Raw genomic sequence first — 21,839 nt, 5'->3', positions numbered from 1 at the left:
CGATTAGACAAAAGAAACAGGCTTGGAAGGACTGGAAGAACGGTGGTAGCAGGGAACTGTATCAGACTGCCAGAAGGGAAGCTAGGAGACAGGTATATTTAGCCAGAGGGAAAGCAGATAAGAAAAAAGTTTGCCAATGTTCTGCACCGAGAGGACCAAAGACTTGAGATATTTCGTGTTGCAAGACAGTGTGTGAGAGAGAATCATGATGTTGTAGGAGAGAAATGTGTTCACATGGATGCTGCAAAGAGAGAGGTTTGGAGACACCACTATGGAAGGTTGCCGAATCAAGAAAATGAATGGGAGAGAGTCTGCCGAATGTCAACCCAACAGAGGAACCAAGCTATCTGAGTTGACAGTACCTTGGTAGATAAAGCAATTAAAAGTATGAAGACAGGGAAAGCCCCTGGCCCATCAGGAATTACTGCAGAGATGCTCAAAATATCTGGCAGTGTCGGCTATAGCCTAGTCACCCGTATAGTTAACCAGGTGATACACGAAGGAGTCATTCCCAGTGACTGGTGTAGCAGCATAATAGTCAACTGCTACAAAGGTAAAGGTGACGCTTTAGATACAAATAATTACAGAGTTATCAAGCTGTTGGATCAGGTAATGAAGGTCACGGAGAGGGTCATAGCCCAACTAATTAGGGAGAGAGTCAGTTTAGATGAGATGCAGTTTGGGTTTGTGCCAGGGAAAAGCACCATTGATGCTATATTTCTGGTAAGACAATTGCAGGAGAAATACCTAGCCAAAGATAAGCCCCTGTACCTGGCTTTCGTTGACATGGAAAAAGCCTTTGACAGGGTCCCCCGATTCCTTATCTGGTTGTCAATGAGGAAACAAGGGATAGATGAATGGTTAGTGAGAGCTGTGCAAGCCATGTACAGGGATGCTGTAAGTAAGGTAAGGGTTGGCAACGAGTACAGTGAAGAATTCAAGGTAGAGGTAGGGGTCCACCAAGGATCAGTCGTCAGCCCCCTCCTATTTATCATAGTCCTCCAGGCAATTACGGAGGAATTCAAGACAGGATGCCCCTGGGAGCTCCTCTATGCTGATGACCTTGCTCTAATTGCTGAGTCACTATCAGAACTAGAGGAGAAGTTTCAGGTGTGGAAACAAGGATTAGAATTGAAGGGCTTTAGATTCAACCTAGCTAAAACCAAAGTCCTAATAAGTAGGAAGGCAGGCAAACCACAAATCCCTTCAAGTAGATTGCCCTGCTTGATCTATAGAAAAGGCATTGGTAGAAACTCTATAAGATGTATCTAGTGTACATCTATAAGATGTACCTATGGACACATAAGAGGTGCAGCAATATCAAAGGAAGGCTAAATGGGAAGATAGTTTTTGTATGTGGCAGATGCTCAGGAGCAACAAACACTGAAAATGTGCAGAGAACAACTTCCGCCACATTCCATGGAGAAAACCTAGAAGTAGTTGATAGCTTCCGTTACCTAGGTGACAAAGTCAGTAGTGTGGGCGGGTGTGCTGAAAGTGTAACTGCTAGAATAAGAATAGCCTGGGCAAAGTTTAGAGAGCTCTTACCTCTGCTGGTGACAAAAGGACTCGCTCAGAGTAAAACTTGGACTGTATGACATATGTGTATGAACAGCCATGCTACATGGCAGTGAAACATGGGCCGTGACTGCTGAGGACATGCGTATGCTCGCAAGGAATGAAGCCAGTATGCTCCGATGGATGTGTAATGTCAGTGTGTATACTCGATAGAGTGTAAGTATATTGAGAGAAAAGTTGGACCTAAGAAGCATCAGATGTGGTGTGCAAGAGAGACGTCTACGCTGGTATGGCCATGTGGCAAGAATGGATGTGGATAGCTGTGTGAGAAAGTGCCACACCCTAGCGATTGAGGGAACCTGTGGAACAGGAAGACCTGGGATGAGGTGGTGAAGCCTGACCTTCGAACGTTTGGGCCTCACCGAGGCAATGACTAGTGACTGGGACCTTTGGAGATATGCTGTGCTTGAGAAGACTCGGCAAGTGAGACCATAACCTTGTGGCCTATGCCAGGAGTGTAACCAGCCCACTTATGCATACCTTTCCTTCATTGGACACTAAACTCTGCTTGCGAAGACCTGTTGAGGTAAGTGAAATCGAAATCAAATTCGATGACTGGCATCCGTGCTAGGGGAACGCTAAGAGTACCATACGAGCGTGATCGTTGCCAGAGCAACAAGCTGGCCTCCGTACCGATGGCACGTAAAAAGCACCACTCGAGCGTGATCATTACCTGTGTCACCTTACTGGTACATGTGCTGGTGGCACATGAAAAAGCATTTGAGCGAGGTTGTTACTAGTGCCGCTGGACTGGCTCCTGTGCAGGTGGCACGTAAAAAGCACCATTTGAGTATGGCCGCTGCCAGTACCGCTTGACTGGCCCTCATGCCAGTGGCACATAAAAGAACCCACTACACTCTTGGAGTGGTTGACGGTAGGAAGGGCATCCAGCTGTAGAAATCGTCCAACCCATACTAGCATGGAAAGCAGACGTTAAATGATGATGATGATGATTAATCTGTCAAATGTGTTCAGATAAATCTGTCAAATGTAATGCTTATTTGTTCATGTTATTTTGAATCATTCAGGTTCAAGAGGGATGTCCACAATATTTGCTTGTAACTTTGTTAATTTTTTACATACAGATTTGAAATTTTGTCAGTGGGTGCCAATGGATTATAGTTATGTAATTTTATCTGATCTTGCTGAATAAATCTAATTTTTATGGGCAGGTAAATTTAATTAACAGGTGTAAAAGCAATAACATTGTGGATAAACACTAAAATTCAAATTCTTAATGCATCTCACCTGTTTGATTTGTTACTAAAATTATCCCAGATGGCAACTGTCAAAAATTTTGCCACTTTTCAAGATGATGTACATTAATTTGAATTGATTAAAGTACAGGTATAATCAGAGTTTTATTCTTTCGGTAAATATTTTGTACCTCAGAGTGGAATAATTTCTTTCCATAGTTTTTTTTTTGGGTGCATTCAACATATCTGACCTCAAAACTTACCACTAGCCAATTTTTCCAAAGTTTCTCACTGAGGGAGTTTTGCTTCGTGGGTCTTTCTTTCACAGGTTATTTTGCATGCTTTCAACGAACGTGACATTGAAATTGCGTGTAAACAGCTCCCTTTTCCAGAAAAGGAAAAATTTGACTGGTATTTCTAGCATGCCCTGCTACCATGTAACAGCTTTTTGCATTCACACTGAAATATTTGCATTCACACCGAAATATTTACCAACTTTTTTCCTTCCATTTATTTTTTCTACTTTATGGAAGTCAGTATTTTCTCTGTTGACATCCACCTCAGCGAGGTCACAGATCAAGTGGAATCACATCAATCACTGTTCCTTCTTCACAGGACAAACAAAATTTCCCAATGTCTTTGCAAGCAACAAGCAGGTGAATTTGGTTTCAAATCCAGGCAGGGCTAAACAAGTTACTTATAATAATAAGTGGCGTTACATCAGAGTTGAAAAAATTATGCATACAATATTAAATATGCTAAGACAATCTGAAAACAATAGAAACTTTTAAACGTTTACTGTTTTTTATGAAATTTTTGGGTTAATGGACTTGAGTTAGTGGATGCTAAATATAACGGAACTTAGTAAGTCCAATGATGCTTTTCAAAGTTAACTTAAAAGTTAAATCATTAACAAAAATGTCAAACTTTGTTAATTAACGATTAATGGACTTACGCCCAGCTGTGTGTGTGTATATATATATATATATAATGGATCCTTTCAGTTTCTGTCTATTAAATCCACTGTCAAGGTTTTGGTTGACCTGGGGCTATAGAAGATACTTCCTCAAGGTGCTATGCACTGAGACTGAACCTGAAACCATGTGGTTCAAAAGCAAACTTCATAACCTCATAGCTATGTCTGCATCTCTAACCAAATTTTAAAAGTTCCCACCTGAAGACATAATTGATAAAGACAAAAAAATTTTTTTAACTAAAGACCATTTAGAGATGATAAGATAGGTGTGAAGTAGTAACAGTGGTAATTAGTAGTTGTATAGTCCCAGGTTAACTTTCATTGAGCAGACCTATGGCATGGAAGTAGTCAGCTGAACAAGCAGGTGTTCTCATGGCTGTATTGTTCCAGATCTACCATACCTTTATCTGACTTGAACCATACTGTACACTCTAGCATGCAGTGATGAATGGTGTTGGTACCGTGTAACAGTATAAACATATTGTCTTTCATTTCACTATACACCTATATATTCTGCCTGTGGCTACAGTGGCTACGTTTGATATCCTTGTGCATTTATCATTGATGGTATGCATCCAAATGCAGTGTCTGAAGCTAAATGATAACAAGGCGGCGAGCTGGCAGAAACGTTGGCACACCGGGCGAGATGCTTTGTGGTATTTCGTCTGCTGTTACGTTCTGAGTTCAAATTCCGCCAAGGTCGACTTTGCCTTTCATCCTTTCGGGGTTGATAAATTAAGTACCAGTTACGCACTGGGGTCGATATAATCGACTTAAACTGTCTGTCTGCCCTTGTTTGTCTCCTCTGTGTTTAGCCCCTTGTGGGTAGTAAAGAAATAGATATTATTGATATTGCTGCCATTGTCTATATGACGTTTTATGTTTCTCTGAGCTGAGTGGGATAGATGGTGTTCTTAACTTGGTGTTATAGGGTATTGTAGCTGTGCTGTTTTGTTTAGGGATGTTGTAGGTGTATCAGTTTGTTTATGGAGATTGTTCCAATAACAACAAATTGTGACCTTCATATTTCCAAATAATCTTTCATTTTCACTAATTTTCTTTCAATGATTAGTGTAGCTTCATCATAGTCAACTGTTACAAAAGTAAAGGAGATGCTTTAAAAAGAAGTAATTATACAGGTATCAAATTACTGGACTAGGGTTATGAATGTCACTGAAAGTGTCATAACCCAATTAATAAGAAACAAGTTAATCTAGATGAGATGCAGTTTGGTTTCATGCCAGAGAGAAGCTCTACTGATGCTCACTTTGTAGTTTGGTAATTATAGAAGTACTTACCTGGCATTTGTTGACCTGGAGAAAACCTTTGGCAGAGTGTCTTGATCCCTCATCTGGTGGTCACTGTGAAAGCTCGGAGTAGATGAATGGTTAGTGAGAGTTGACAATGAGTACAGAAGTGAATTTAGTGTGCAGGTAGGTGTTCATCTGGATTCAATGAAGGAATTTAAGACCCCTTGCTCACGGAAGCTCTTCTATGCCGATGACCTTATAGATGAAAGTGTAGAAAAATTAGATTTAAAATTCCAAATATGGAAACAAAACCTGGAATCAGAGGGTCTTAAGGTTAACATAGAAAAGGTTAAAGTTCTAATTAGCAGGAGATCAAACAGAACACTAATCCCTTCTGATGAATAACCCTTTTCCATATGTAGACAGGGTGTAAGTAAAAATACCATGTGATAGGCATAAGAAGCATCAGGTGTGGCATGCAGGAGAGATGGTCATGTGATGCAGGTGGATGAAGACAGCTGTATAAAGAAGTGCTGATCACTAAATGTGGAAGAGGTTGACCTAGGAAGGTTTGGGAGAAAGTGGTAAAGACTGATCTCACAATGTTGAACCTCTTAGAGGAGATGACAAGGAACTGAGATGAATGGCAGTATGCTGTGCTTGAGAAGACCTGTTGATCTCAGCAAAATTTAAGCTCTGTCGAGCCTTCCTCCACAACTCATCGTTTATTTCCTTCACTTTCCCCTCTGCTGAACTGATATCCTCTACATCCAACTCATGTCTCTAATCATCTGTCACATTATTTTCACTCAAAGCACATCCCATTCTGTCTCATATTCATGTTGTACCTGGACCTCACATCTCTTTCTTCCTCTGCCTTTCTGTTTTTCACTTTCCAGGTGTGCAAGCTATGTATTCACCTCTTCAAGAAGACACCTACCCCTTTCTATCTGTCATAGTTTCTTTCTCCAGTCTGTACCCCACTCAATTGAGTAGTCTTATCTTGTGGGTCCTTGGTGACCTCACTAGTGCTGGTGCCACACAAAAAGCAGCCAGTACATTCTGTTAAATGGTCGGTGTTAGGAAGGCCATTCAGCTGTAGAAACCATGCCAAGGCAAACATAGAACCTGGCAGAGCTCACTGGCTTGTTGGTTCTTGTTAAACCATCCAACCCATGCCAGCATGGAAATAGGGATGGTAGTGATAATGATGATAACGTTGACAATTAGTAGAGCACCTGTTTACAGCCTGTAGTGATCTGTTGTGTGTTGGTATTTGTTCTTTGTCATTATTAAGTTGATGTTTGGAATATAAATTTTGATATAAGGCTTTGCTTTAAAACGGAGCATTTTTCATTGAACTAAGGTCAGTCTTAGGTGGTTTGGTACTAAAAGAATTAAACACTAAATTCTACATACCTGAGAGACACGAACCAGATTTTGTATGGAATTCTGTCCCAGACGAAAGAATCTCACCTCTATCTAGTAGCATTGAAATTATAAATCCTTTGCAGGTGATTATCTCTCATCTGTTTAATAATATGAAACTGTTCGCTCTATCTGAAAAGAAATTCTGTCTCATTTTTGTAAGAAAATACCTGGACAGAATATACAGTTTCCATACTACTAAGTAAACGATAAGCTGTAACCTATTTGCATAAATCTACAAGTAAATACCAGATTTTAAGTGTTTCTCTGAGTTTTAGATATTTAGGTAAGTTTTTAACACTGAGCACCATTTCAACTGTTGACCGCTCAACTGTGATGTTACAGTGGAACTTGTAAGCTTCACAAATTGAAGTTACAAAATGTTATCTTTTCACAGAGGTAAAGCACAAAGCTTGTAGGAATATCTGAATTCAATGATCCAATACAGTAACTTCTCCGCCATTGTTCTTGTTGACGTATATTCTGTGTCTAATCATCCTTAATCTCTTACTCACCTCCAAACCCACTACCACTATCAGTTCATAACTATCTTGCACCGATGGGTTGTCTGACCACTGCCTTATTGTTACTCCCCAATATGTATCTACAGGTTACACAATGTCTGTCCTCATCCTTGGGCTCTTATGGGAGGTACTTCAAGTCAGTTGACTAGTCAGAGCCCCTAACAAGTTGTATGCTAATTATCACTGTCAGCAGCATTTGAACTTCATCCCTGATACATCAGAAACAGCTTGGCAGATGAATGAAACCATCTTGTTAGACTTGTTCCTCCACACCCCTCATTCATTGCCTGAAGTACTCACAGTGGCTCACTTGTAACTGTGTTGCAACAATTTAGGCTAAAAAAGAGGGCCTGCACCCCCACTGACCCCAATCCTTCAAACTGAGCAGCATTGACCCAGTACCACATCTCTTGCAAGATGATCACCAAACCATGAACAATATCTCTATGCATTGCACAACCCTTAAGCTCTCCTTTCTCTTAAACTACAGTCAATTCTTTTGGTCTCTTATCATCATTATTATGGCTAAGTTCCAACCAGAGTCACAGCAACAAAGTCCATCCGCCACACTTCTTAGCCTATCATCATCACTGCCTCAAAGTCCTGGATACATTCCAGGCCAGTGTCTGCAATCAAGTTGTCTAAGTAAGTGTGATGATGTTTTCCTATTCTTACATCACCATGAAGTGGGTTCCACAAGACTAATTTGGATGCTTCCACATGAGGGTGGCGCACACAGTGACCAGATAATTGCATTCGTCTTTGCCTGATTTTCTCACTAACTTTTGGCACGTCTTCTTAAAAAAAAAGGATCTCCACCAATTTTGCTCAATTCTCCTTTCTTCCTCTGCTTGACCACAGTCTTTCTGTGAATAGCCTTCCTGCAGTAAAAGTCATCTTTGCCGCTCACTTTGCATTCCACTTTACATTGCATCTACCTCATAAATCTCCTCCAAATTCCTATTTTTTCACTTTACTAGGCTCACCATCATACATAAGCATTAAGTATTGAAGTTACTTCAAACTAACAAGTACATTGATCCTAACACTGTATGTCCTAGAGATAGCCCCTATACTTGCAAAACTCTTCATTATTTCCAAGAAGAGCAAGCCAGTACCAACATTCTCTGATACCTTTGAATATCTCCCCCACCTTAGTCTCTACAAGTATGGCTTTCATATAACCAGAGCTGCTGGAGACTATTCTCCTATATCACACATCAGTGGGGCTCTCTCCCTTGGAAAATTTGATGAAACTAGTGTCATTGTCCTTCATATTAGCAAAGCCTTAAACTGTGTCCAGCACACAATTCTACTCTCAAAACTGCCCACCTATGTCCTTCATCTGTCTTGCATCTCTTGGATTGGTAGCTTCCTCAGATCACACTATTACAACCTGTGCTGATGAGTTCTGTCTGACCTACACTCTATCAATTCTGGTGTGCCCCAATGTTCAGTTTTGTCCCCCATTACATTCATCCTCTTATGTGTCAATGACTTTCTTGGCATCACTTCCAACAGTAACCACTCTTACACAGCTTTGCAACTATGTATCATCCATATGCAACATAAACACCTCAAACCAAACATGCGCAGGAGTGGCTGTGTGGTAAGTAGCTTGCTAACCAACCACATGGTTCCGGGTTCAGTCCCACTGCGTGGCACCTTGGGCAAGTGTCTTCTGCTATAGCCTCGGGCCAACCAATGCCTTCCGAGTGAATTTGGTAGACGGAAACTGAAAGAAGCCTGTTGTATATATGTATATATATATGTATGCGTGTGTGTGTTTGTGTGTCTGTTTGTCCCCCTAGCATTGCTTGACAACCGGTGCTCCAGCATGGCCGCAGTCAAATGACTGAAACAAGTAAAAGAGTAAAGAGTATGCACTTATGCCTTGAAAATATCTTTCTATTGTATCATGGCAATCTTGTCTCTGTTCTCCAAACTGGAAAGAACACAAACATTATTCGTATCAACAAAAGTCTCACTTGATTCCCTTTAAGCATGAACAGCATTCAACTGGAGCCCAGCCCTTGAGATCACTTCAAATACTTATCCTTACTATCACTGATGATCCCATGGTGAACATTTACCCATAAACCCTTAAACATAGCTAAGACCATGTCTCAGAGACTGGCCCTTCTTTTAGCCTCTCAACAATTAATGATCCACTAGAAAACTCAGGTAAAACTCACAGTGGAGTACTGATCTCATGACTGGGATGGTGGTGGTGGTGGTGGTGGTGTTATGCACACAAGCATCCTAAACTTAAGAGAAAAGCCATTTGATTGACAGGAGTAAAGTCGTTCATTGACATGATCTAAACTTTGGTCAGGTGGAGTGAAAGGGCATGTGTGCTTTTTCTGGGGGTTTTCTTCTACAACAAGCCCTGCTCTCATGGAAGTCCTTGTGAAACTGGTTTCATGCCACCTCCACTCAGTCACTCATGTTTCACTTGTCTGTTTTCTCATTCATGTCATGTCCACTCATCAGGCCATGCACAAACTACCATTGTCCAGTTTGGATTTCTTTCCTCTATAGTTGTCAACATGCAACTGTGTAAGTAGAGTGTTTATGGCACAAATCTTACTGATTTTGAAGGGAGGCCATGGGTACTCCCTCTTCTTGTGGATCAAGCTAATAAAAAAGGGATAAAAGAAATAGATGCTAAGACTAATGTGTGCATAAATAAATAAGAAAAGTTTTCGCCTAATTTTGTGTGTATAAATGTGTGTCTATATTAGTGTGTGTAAATTAATAAAAGTTTGTACACATTTGTGTGTATACATATGATGTGTATACACATATATTAGTGTGTATAAATAATAGGAACTGTGAGTATATACACATGTTTGTGTATATAAATATACAATATGAAAGAAGCCCGTCATATATATGTATATATATGTGTGTGTATATGTTTGTGTGTCTGTGTTTGTCCCCCCAACATCACTTGACATCCGATGCTGGTGTGTCTACGTCCCCGTAACTTAGCAGTTCGGCAAAAGAATAAGTACTAGGCTTACAAAGAATAAGTCCTGGGGTCAATTTGCTCGACAAAAGGCGGTGCTCCAGCATGGTCACAGTCAAATGACTGAAACAAGTAAAAGAGTAAAGAGTAATAATTGTGTATATTGTTGTATATTTAATAGTGCCCATCAGTTTTGCTTCATGTTCCTGTTGTTTGATCAATGGAACCAGCGACTTGTATTATGCAAGCGGCTGAGTATATCGCAGCAACACGTTTCCATTCAACTTTATTTACAATGCTTGGGTTGATCCAAGATCTCGATGAAGATACTTGTCTAAGGTGCAATGCAGTGGATTCAAACCCATAACCTGATAATTAAGAAGTGAACTTAACCATTTACCCATGGCTGCACACTTTCACAGATATGCGCACGTGGTGCATTAATGTGCTTTGAAGGCAAATGCATTATGTGAAACATTACAAGATAGACAACTGTAGGTTTTAACTGACATTTATAAACTATTGCTCCAGAAGTGACTGTTACAATTGAAGATTAGCTTGTGTGTATGTAGTGAAGATTATTTCTTATATGTATACACATGCATTCAAGTTTTGTAAGATAAACATGACTGTGTGACTATGACTACACATATTTTACACAATGTAGTCATGATTATTTGCTTATACACATATATCTACATACACATATGAATACAAATAAACACACATATTCATGCCATTGTGTGCATACAAGTATGTGTACAAACTTATACTCATACGTTCAGGATCATGCATGCACACACATGTGTTATAAGGCTTTTATATATTTTAAAATTTCTCAAGTATTTTAGCTTCTTGTTAATATAGTTGTCTACAATAATGGCTATATTAGTTGAGTTTAAGGGTTCTGTTTGTCATCATCGTCATCAACATTATCATTATCATTGACATCAGTGCAACCCATGCTAGCATGGGTTGGACTGTCTGACAGGATCCAGCAAGCTGCTGGGCTGCACTGAACTCCAGGGTCAGCTTTTTGTATAGTTTCCATGACTAGATGTCATTCCTAATGCCAGTCACTTCACAGTGTGTACTTGCTACTTTTTTCATGCCACCACTATTAGTGAGGTTGCCATGCAACTTGGTAAGACAGTAAAAGAACAGGGAAAAAAGATAAAGCCCCTACAGCTAGGTGGGGGAAGTGTTTAAGAGAAGGAGGTGGCTTTGTGCCAAGTGTTGAAGGGCTAAAGTATGATAGAGGAATAAGAAACAGTATCTTACTATAGAGGAAATACATGGCTACCCCATGGGAGTTGCTGGGAAGATGATAAAAATGGTGGTAATGGGGTGCTGGAGCAAACTCTCAAAGTACAAGAAGGTAAGCATAAGAAAATGCAGGCAGTGGATCAGTGGGTAGGGTTATTTCAGAAGAGTGTGAGTGGGGAGTAACAGGTGGTTAGTGAGTTGAGGAGAATGTAGTGAATGAGAAATAGTGGTGGTGGTGCTGTTGATGGAAAACATCAATATGAGGGAGTAATATGTGTCGATTCTGCCTTCAAGTGATTAAAGCTGCCATAGATAGCGGGATGATGGAGGGCTGAATGTTAGGGGAATGAGATGATCTGTAATGTTCACAGATGTGGTTTCGAGTCTCATAGACAGCTTTCGACTTTTTTTCTATCCGTGTGTTTTTTTTAAACTCAATATTCTACAAGCTATTATTTATAACTTTATCTACTTTGAGTTTCACTGTAAATACATAATTTACTTTGATTCTCTTGAGGTTTCTAAATTCTTATAAGGAAAACATGATTTCTTAAAACCAAAATTGAAAAGTGGGAATCAGATTAACAATTTATGATTCAGACATAGAAAATTTAAAAAAAACCCTAATTAAGATTTTTTTTAATTATTTTCAATTTCTAATTTGTTCTTCAATTTCTGGTCTTACTGTTTCCCATTATCACTATTTGGAAACATCTTGGTTTGTATCAGTTTTGGAAAAATAAATAAATAAATAAATAAATAATAATAATAAGCGCAGGAGTGGCTGTGTGGTAAGTAGCTTGCTAACCAACCACATGGTTCCGGGTTCAGTCCCACTGCGTGGCATCTTGGGCAAGTGTCTTCTGCTATAGCCCCGGGCCGACCAATGCCTTGTGATTGGATTTGGTAGACGGAAACTGAAAGAAGCCCGTTGTATATATGTATATATATATGTGTGTGTGTTTGTGTGTCTGTGTTTGTCCCCCTAGCATTGCTTGACAACTGATGCTGGTGTGTTTATGTCCCCATCACTTAGCGGTTCGGCAAAAGAGACCGATAGAATAAGTACTGGGCTTACAAAAGAATAAGTCCTGGGGTCGAGTTGCTCGATTAAAAGGCGGTGCTCCAGCATGGCCGCAGTCAAATGACTGAAACAGGTAAAAGAGTAAAAGAGAGAGTAAAATAAAGTGTTTGGTGGGTGTTAGAATTCCCGTGTTGGCTTATAATAGAATAAAGTAAAAGAACCAAACAAAATTAGTCCAAGTAGGAAGAGTGAAGCCTTCCTTGACTGGAACATAGATAATGTGCATTGAGAATAATTTTTGAAGATCACTGGTTAAGGTAGGGGAGGGGAAATTCCAGAAATAAGTCTTTCTTGGGGAGGAGGATTTTGAAGAAGAAAAATTGTTTAGTCAATTCAATTGACTCCTTTCTGGTAATGGAAACTAGGATGATGGAGAGGCTTTGCTCCAAGTAAAAAGAAATCAATAATGTTGATTTCTCATATTAACCCAAGCTTACGGAGTAAGGCAGTGAAATGGCAGAGTTGTTAAAATGTTTGTTAGAATGCCTCCCTGTTAAAATGGTGTTAGTCCTGCCTCCCTGCACTCTTAGTTTAACTCCTATTGGGGCCAACTATTCCGTTCATCCCTCTGGGGCTGATAAAGTGCTAATCCAATACTACTACAACGCCTTCTTCCTCTTCTTCACTGAAGCATCATCATTAACTCAAGGGACTCTGCATGCAGTCACTCAACCACATCTCCTTCAAATTACACTCATTGAAGTCTTTCTCAAATTACATGTTGCTATGTAGGAACGGGAAGGACATCATGGATACCGTAGTGCTAGACACACAATACCCAAGAGAAGTATTGAGTGGTCATGGCTGTATTGAATTTGATAATAGGGCGGATCTGGTGTTAAACTACAACTGCTGGTTTTCATAGCTCCAACAGAACATCTACTTCTATCAGTAAGGAACTGCACCAAGACTACGTAGTTGTAGAAGATGGTCACACTGGATTAAATTGACCCTCGTATATTGCTGGCGTTTACTGACTGACCAGTAAATAACAATGTAAAACAAAGTCAGTAATGATTTTCTAAAGTGAGCTCAAGGTCATAAATTGAGGGAGAGGTCTGTAGTTGAACGTATTGAACCTCATAAACTTTCCTGGTACTCATTTTATTGTTTCTGGATGGATGAAAGGTGAAATTGACTTTTGTGAGATTTGAACTCAGAATATAGACATAAATAATAACTTATGAGGTGGGAGCACTAAGCAGTGATGTGTCTAAATACATTGTTATTACCAGTTCCAAGATGCCAGTGGCAAGTTTGAACTCATAAACAAGCTATTCACTGTGTTTTGTCATAGAGAAAATCTCTTGCTGTATACAAATTGTGTAAATGCACCTAAATCAGCATAAGAGAGATTGTCTCTCTTATCAGCTCACAGCAGCACCAATTTAGGTGCATTTACACCATTTGTCTACAGCAAGCAATTTTCTCCATGACAAAACACAATGAATGGCTTGTTTATGAATTCGAACTTGCCACCGGTAATAGCATTGTAATAACACTGTAGGAGCACTCCGTCGGTTACGACGATGAGGGTCCCAGCTGATACGATCAACGGAACAGCTTGCTCGTGGAATTAACGTGCAAGTGGCTGAGCACTCCACAGACACGTGTACCCTTAACGTAGTTCTCGAGGAGATTCAGCGTGACACAGAGTGTGACAAGGCTGGCTCTTTGAAATACAGGTACAACAGAAACAGGAAGAAAGAGTGAGAGAAAGTTTGTGGTGAAAGAGTATAGCAGAGTTCACCACCACCCCCTGCAGGAACCTCGTGAAGCTTTAGGTGTTTTCGCTCAATAAACACTCACAATGCCTGGTCTGGGAATCGAAACCGCGATCCTACGACCGCGAGTCCGCTGCCCTAACCACTGGGCCATTGCGCCTCCACAATAACCCTGTATGACATTTTGCTCAGAAGACATCATATAGCCTCAACCCATGTCTAACCCAATTCTATTTCATTGATCTTATGAAATGTCTTGGCTTGTTTGCTATGTCTTTTATTTGGTTCCTTGTTTCTGCACAATGAAAACTGTTTGGAAGTGATGTATCAGTCCTTTAAAAACGGAACTTAATCTCTTGAAAGCTTATTTGCCAAACATATCAACAGTTATATGGAACTGAAATTTATCCATAACATAGCCAAGTGGACAACACAGTGGTAATAGTAAATATTGGTTTTGTTACAATTGTCTTTATCAATTATGTCTAAGGGTGGAGTCATGCAACATATTTGTTCTTAGTAGCCGAAGAATGTGTAAGAAAAAATTGAGAGAATTAGTCAGACACATACTGTACTACATTAATAGAGAATGAATGTTTATAGAATCATCATGACCTCAGTAATTAGCAAAATGTATGAAAATAAGTTAGTACTATTAATACAGGCAATTGACTGTTTCTTTCATACAAGTTGTACACTGGTATTTAACTTATATGCAAGGCCAGAAGCATTTGAGGGGAGGGGTGGTTGATAAGATTGACTCCAATACTTCACTAGTACTAATTTTATTGATTTTCAGAAAATTGAAAAGTAATACCCTCAATGGTATTTGAACTCGGAACAGTGAGATATGTTGTTTATTGTTCTAGTAAGCCTGCTACCATCTGTCATTTGACTCTGAAACACTATGCCAGTTACTGATGGAAAGGAGTATAGTTGCTTGTAGTGATGCACCCACAAATCCAAATGAATTACTGGTACTCCTAAACCCCACAGTGATGGCAGGGGATATTATATTCCCTCCACCTGCAAATTTTGAACTCACAATTATATAAGAACAACACTAAATACTGTAAAGCTTTTTGATAGATATTTTATGGCTTTTAACATAGGAGAATTGTTGACATTATCATGAGGTCCACATAGGTTTATAGGGGAAGCTGTATATTTCTGGTAACCACATAGTTTTGGGTTCAATCCCATTGCACGGCTCCTTGGGGAAGTGTCTTCTACTATTGTCCCACCAAATCTTTGTGTGTATGTGCATTTGCTAGATAGAAACTGAATGAAGCCCATCATGTGTGTGTGTGTGTGTGTTTATACCTCCTTTTCTTGACATGATGTGATAGCTGTAAGTGATTGACACTGCCATACAAGCAATGCTATTTGTTTCTAATATTCTGTGAGAACATGTCTGGCTTTTGAGAAATATTACTTCAATTAGAAACAGGTGAAGGCTGGCAACAAGAAGGGCATCAGGCCATAGAAAATCTGTCTCAATAAACTGTCCAACCCATGCAAATATGGAGAAGTGAATGATGGTGATTAAGAATCGTGCAAAGATGAAAAGCAAAACTGATTCCAAGTGTGATTTCAGTCCTAGATGTAACTAAAGCCTGAGTCCCAGACTCCTTATGCCTGAAATCTGTTGGTTTTACTAACAAGCATTGTTGTGTAGTGTACATACTTTTCTGCCAGGTGATAATGATGCTAGTGTTAATGGCTTTGAGAACTTGATGCTGTTTCTTGCCACACTCCTATAATGATAATCAGGATGACAGTGATAAATGGTTAATTATCTCTTCCTTCTAGGATTTTTGACATTTGCAAATGAAGTTATTTCCACCCTCCTCTCTCTCTCTCTCTCTCTCTCTCACTCTCTCACCGCTGCCTTTCTACTCCATCCTCTTCCACCACCACCACCACCACCGCCTCATCATTTTAAAGTCTTCATATGTAAGGTTTCTGTTTTGTTATTTGGCTTCTGCTCTGGAAATGTCATCTTCCAAAATTATCGGTTAATTCAGTCACTATCTTGTTCCCAAATATGACAAGTAGTATTAGTTTCCATTTGCCATGAGGGCTACAATTAATGAAAACATTAACAAAACAGCCAACAAGGAAGCAGAGTAAGCATTGTAAGCCCTCCTGCCTTTTCTCCACTTCCTGTGTGAGTTTGGTTGAGTGTGTGTTTCTGTATGTGAGTATGCATGAATGTGAGTGTGTGTTAGTGTATGTGTGTTTAGCTACAAGTCAACCAAGCAGATCCATACTCCAAAGTATTTCAGCCATGACCAGCTTGTTTTTCTTTAGAAGTATTTAGAACTACATTATCTGATGTGTCCTTCCCCCTTTTACAGATCCAGAGTGTTATATGAGGGAGATTTGACTGCTATTTCTAGCAAATTGGTCAGTTTTGTTTCTTCAGAAGCCATGGTCTTTATCCTTTTCAAATATAGTGTAATCTAGGTCCACTTTATTGAATGTGTTTTTTGGGATGGCAATGAATGATTGAAAGGTGATTTGGTTGCTGTTTATAACAAATTGAGTTATCACATGCAAGATTCTTTGTTGGTTTGTGTGTAGAGGGTGTGGTTTGTATATGTGTGGTGGGGAGTGCATGTGGCAGGTGTGTATAGGGTGTAATAGGAATTGTATGTATGTGGTGAAGGGCATATGAAGGTGCATGGCTCAGTGGTTAGAGCATTGGGGCTCACATTCATAAGGTAGTGAGTTTGATTCCCAGACTGGGCTGTGTGTTGTGATCTTGAGCAAGACACTTTATTCTCATGTTGCTCCAGTTCACTCGGCTGTAGAAATGAGTTGTGACGTCACTGGTGCCGAGCTGTATCAGCCTTTGCTTTCCCCTGGACAACATCAGTGGCATGGAGAGGGGAGGCTGGTATGCATGGGCGACTGCTGGTCTTCCATAAAAACAACCTTGCCCAGACTTGCGCCTTGGAGGGAAACTTTCTTGGTGCAATCCCATGGTCATTCATGGCTGAATGGGGTCTCTGGTGAAGAGCATGTAAGTGGTGGGGAAAGTGTAGAGTAAGGTGTTGTACGGGGAGGAGTGTGTAGTTTGTGTGCTGATGTGGGGAGGAAGCAGTGTCCTCTTAGCAGCATTCTGGGCCTCAGGCAGATCAGTGCACTAAGCCCTATAGTATTTATTTATTGACAGCAAACCACAACATTCACAGATTAGAATTGGGCTCCTAGATGGGCGAGGCCTCTGTGCACCTACCTAGTGCGCCATTGCCTTAAGATGACACTTGAAGGGAGAAGGGTATGGAGTAGGGGAGAGGCTGTGGGGTGATGAAGTAGGAAGAGCCTAATATGTGTGATATTGTTGTAGTTACTAGATCTTGGCTTTATTTCTCCCAATCCTCCCCAAAAATATATAATTACTGATAAGAAACAACTTCTTAGAAATAAAAAAAGAAATGGAATCCAGTAGCATTGATATTCATATTAAAGGCAATTTGTTCCCCAACCATGTATGTGTACCTATATATGTATAAACACCTTGGGAAATTGGTTTTTTACTATAAGTCTGAGCCAACCAAAGTCTTGTGAATGGATTTGGTTGATGAGAGCTGAAAAACGGCCAATGTGTGTGTGTGTGTGTGTGTGTGTGCCCACGCTTGTTTTGACATTACATGATGGTTGTAAATGAGCAAGAGATGTTCTTAGTTTCTGGTTTTCTATAAAAAAGATACCCGTCTGGTCATGGGGAAATATTACCTTGCCAGGAAATATGTGACAGTTGGCGACTGGAAAGGCCTCCAGTTGTACAAAAACTGCCTCAACAAATTATTTCTGCCCTGTGCGAGTATGGAAAAGTGGATGTTAGATGATGATAATAATATATATTGGGAAAATATAGATATGTGCATTTGTGAGCACGACTGAGTTTTACACACATGTGCATGGTGAGTGTGCATGGTGAGTGTAAACAAATGCCTCACCCATTTGTACTGTTGGTGTCACTAGTTTGCTGTCTTTTGTAAAAACATGTTAGAGGTTATTCAGTAAACTAGGGGAACTATTACTTTCTTTGAAATAAGTGAGGATTGGTGTAATTAGCTATAGAATATCTGCATCAGCAAATTGTTTATGACCCATGTAAGTATGGAAAAGTGAACACTAAAATAATAAAGGTATATAGACACGGTGGTGAGCTGGCAGAAACGTTAGCACGCCGGACGAAATGCTTAGCCGTATTTCATCTGCCGTTACGTTCTGAGTTCAAATTCTGCCACGGTCGACTTTGCCTTTCATCCTCTCGGGGTCGATTAAATAAGTACCAGTTACGCACTGGGGTCGATATAATCAACTTAATCCGTTTGTCCTTGTTTGTCCTCTCTGTGTGTAGCCCCTTGTGGGTAGTAAAGAAATAGGTATATATACAGAGTAACATTATTCAATGTCCATAGTAGCTGGGCCAGCTAGGGGTGCATGGTACCTGAGGTAATTTAGGGTCCATGGTAACTGGAGCAGCTAGGAATGCATGGTAGTTGAGGTAAGGAGGGTGCATGGTAACTGGGGCAGTTAGGAGTGCACACTAGGATAATGAAGGGTGCATGGTAAGTTTTAAGATATATATGTGGGATTAGACATAATTTTAGGAAGGTAAGGGATTTTTAACAGGGGAGGGAAACTTGAAACAAGTTGAGAAGAAGGTGTTGATAGGTGTGCTTTAGCAAAATATGTAGTTGTAAGTTGCTTCCTAACTATTCAGCCACCTGCACCCTACTTTGATGAAATAGATACCAGCCCTCCACAGACTTGTATGGTTTTATATGATGGTAAGATACTATCTGTTTATTCAGTTTGAAAATATAATTAACATTTTGAAGTTGCTTGATTGAAATGCCTGAGAAAATGCTGTTTGTATAGCTATATTATTGCACCTACTAACACAGATTCTCAGAATGGTATGTACTTTTCTAAAGGCGGCAAGCTGGTAGAAACGTTAGCACGCCAGGCGAAATGCATAGCCGTATTTCGTCTGCCATTACGTTCTGAGTTCAAATTCCGCCGAGGTCGATTTTGCCTTTCGGGGTCAATAAATTAAGTACCAGTTATGCACTGGGGTCGATATAATCGACTTAATCCGTTTGTCTGTCCTTGATTGTCCTCTCTGTGTTTAGCCCCTTGTGGGTAGTAAAGAAATAGGTGTTTACTTTTCTTCATGTTGCTATAGAGAATGTGTGTGTCAGTTTTGATGTATGTATATATGATGATAGAGTTTAGGGAAGGTGAGAGAGAGAGAGAGGGAGAGAGAAGAGATAAGGAAATCAATTTAACTTGCAAAGAAAAAAAAAAATCAGATATTCATTATCTGGCCTAAAAGCTTGCCTGGTAACCACCATAGAATATTTTATCAACCACTGCCCCTTCCTCTCACCATGACTTAGCTACCTTTTCCACCATACCAATGTTCCAGAAATTTCCTTGATGAAAATCCCTATTTGAAACATTGGTTTGTGATCTTTTACATTTGCCTCACCTTGAAATATTCCATTGCTACTTATATCGTTATTTACCGTTGACTACCACCCAGCTTTCCTTGCTCCATTAACTCAATAAAGATGTCTTTGTGATCCCATGCATACTTACTTCTCTTGTCCTTTTGTTGCATTTATCTCAACTACACAACAGTAATATAAATTGGTTCTTTTTTAGGTCATTTGTACTTTGCTCATTCACTATAACACTACATAAACATTCATTGAAACATGCTCTCTTCATTTCTTTCCAGCCTTAGAATACACTTACCTCTCCTCCAAGCCTTCCATTATTGCCTTCATATCCATTTACCATTAGTTACTCACTTAGCATCCCTTGCTCCGGTAAGTTAGGGAAGCTGGAAAGTGAAAACTAAGTTACAGGTCTTTTAGAATATGGGTATTTTTTAAAAATCATTTTTACCCCAATTTTATCCCAGTATTACAGTTTTGGCCTAGAAACGCTAAAGTGATAGTAGCAGATTTCAACTTCAGAGTCACAAGTAGTTAATTCAATTCTTTAACCAGTCAACCATCTCAATTCTGTTATGGTTTTAAGGCGGTGAGCTGGCAGAAACTTTAGTGTGCCGGGCAAAATGCTTAGCGGTATTTCGTCTGCCGCTACATTCTGAGTTCAGATTCTGCCACGGTCGACTTTACCTTTCATCCTTTCGGGGTCGATTAAATAAATACCAGTTACGTACTGGGGTTGATGTAATTGACTTAATCCTTTTGTCTGTCCTTGTCTGTCCCGTCTATGTTTAGCCCCTTGTGGGCAATAAAGAAATATCTGTTATGGTTTTCTGTCACATTGCACCTCCGAATGTTAACAACCCACCTCCTTTTTTTTTTCACCTGTCAATATTTATCTATTTTGAAACTGCAAAGATTAAAATTCGAAGGTGGAATGGTTGGCAAGGGCAAATGGAGTGAGATGGTATAGGCGGTGAGCTGGCAGAAACGTTAGCATGCCGGGCGAAATGCTTAGTGGAATTTCATCTGCCGCTACGTTCTGAGTTCAAATTCCATCGAGGTCGACTTTGCCTTTCATCCTTTCGGGGTCGATTAAATAAGTACCAGTTACGCACTGGGGTTGATATAATCGACTTAATCCGTGTGTCTATCCTTGTTTGTCCCCTCTGTGTTTAGCCCCTTGTGGGTAGTAAAGAAATAGGTATGGGCATGTGTTGAGGAGGGATGAAGAACATGTTCTGATGAGGATGATTATGGTTGAGGTAAATGGAGCATGAAAGCAAGGTAGATTGAGGAAAAGGTGGAAGGGACAGGTGGGGGAGGAGATTGGGAGGGTTGGTTTGAAAAAGGAGGATGCCTGAAACCTGGCAAGATGATGTGAGAGCAGTTGCCATAGGCATTGAGGTCGATCTGGTCACCTCCGTTAATGGGGACAAAACCTGGATTTCAAACACTGGATGATGATGATGAAGATTATTATACAGGATACATATTTGTGAAGCTCTCTATTGCAGCAAGGGTGGCACACTCCATCTACCAGTATAGGGGAGCATGGTACTTTTTCACTTCACATACATCTATCCCAGTGCAGTTCTCTGTCATTTAAAGTAGGAGTAGTGCTAGGGACAGTACTCTTGACTCTGTGACATACACTACCCCTTATAAAATTAAGTATTCCAATAACATTCAGTTTACTAATTTCCTCCTTTGTTTTCTCCTGTTTTTCATTTCCAGCCTCAATGCCAGATTTGGAGTGGTATCAGTTCCAAATATCATGTTCTTTCACCACTCTAGGTCTGTGGTGCGTTTCAACAGTTCCAAAAAGACATTTGAGAACATGGCACTCTTTGTGAAGAACATGACAGGTAAGATGATTCAGCAATATTTTTTAAATTTTATTTAATTTTTATCTCATTTAGTTTGTTTCATGAAGGTAGTTGACATCTCACTTGCAGCATTAACTCCTGATTTTATCGAAGGAAAGAAACTTCTTTTTTTATTCTGCCAAAGCATAATTGTAGATGCAATTCTAGAAGGAATATATAGGAGTAATGATGAAGATGGTAATAAATTGACCATACTTTTGAAGCAAGCAGACCAGATAAGATTATGGAGGACATAAAAAAAGTGTAAGATCATAGATTTTGCAATATCGTATGATAATAGAGAGGATACCAAAGAAATTGAGAAATATCAGAACCTAACCAGAGAGTTGAAGAGATTGTGGAGAACAAAGGTGACAATTGTTCCTGTGGTAACAATTATCACAGCACCCAAATCTAAGAAGCTGAAGGATGTTGGAATTGAGACACACATTGTTAACCTGCAGAAAAGTTCCATCCCCTATTCTGCAAAAATC

The 21,839-nt window shown here is 39.9% G+C and overlaps 1 protein-coding gene across 1 annotated transcript in view; it reads left to right on the top strand.

Annotated features, from left to right (window-relative positions):
• LOC115214342 (thioredoxin domain-containing protein 15) overlaps positions 1–21,839 on the top strand; it is a 48,771-nt gene that overhangs the window by 9,390 nt on the left and 17,542 nt on the right. The window contains exon 3 of the mRNA XM_029783528.2: positions 21,215–21,345. Coding sequence (XP_029639388.1) covers positions 21,215–21,345 — 131 coding nt within the window. The remainder of the gene's footprint in view (positions 1–21,214; positions 21,346–21,839) is intronic.

Source organism: Octopus sinensis, linkage group LG7, assembly GCF_006345805.1.
Source record: "Octopus sinensis linkage group LG7, ASM634580v1, whole genome shotgun sequence".
Classification (NCBI taxonomy): domain Eukaryota; kingdom Metazoa; phylum Mollusca; class Cephalopoda; order Octopoda; family Octopodidae; genus Octopus; species Octopus sinensis.
Note: the sequence above shows the minus strand (reverse complement) of the source record. Positions and strands in the feature narration are given on the sequence as shown.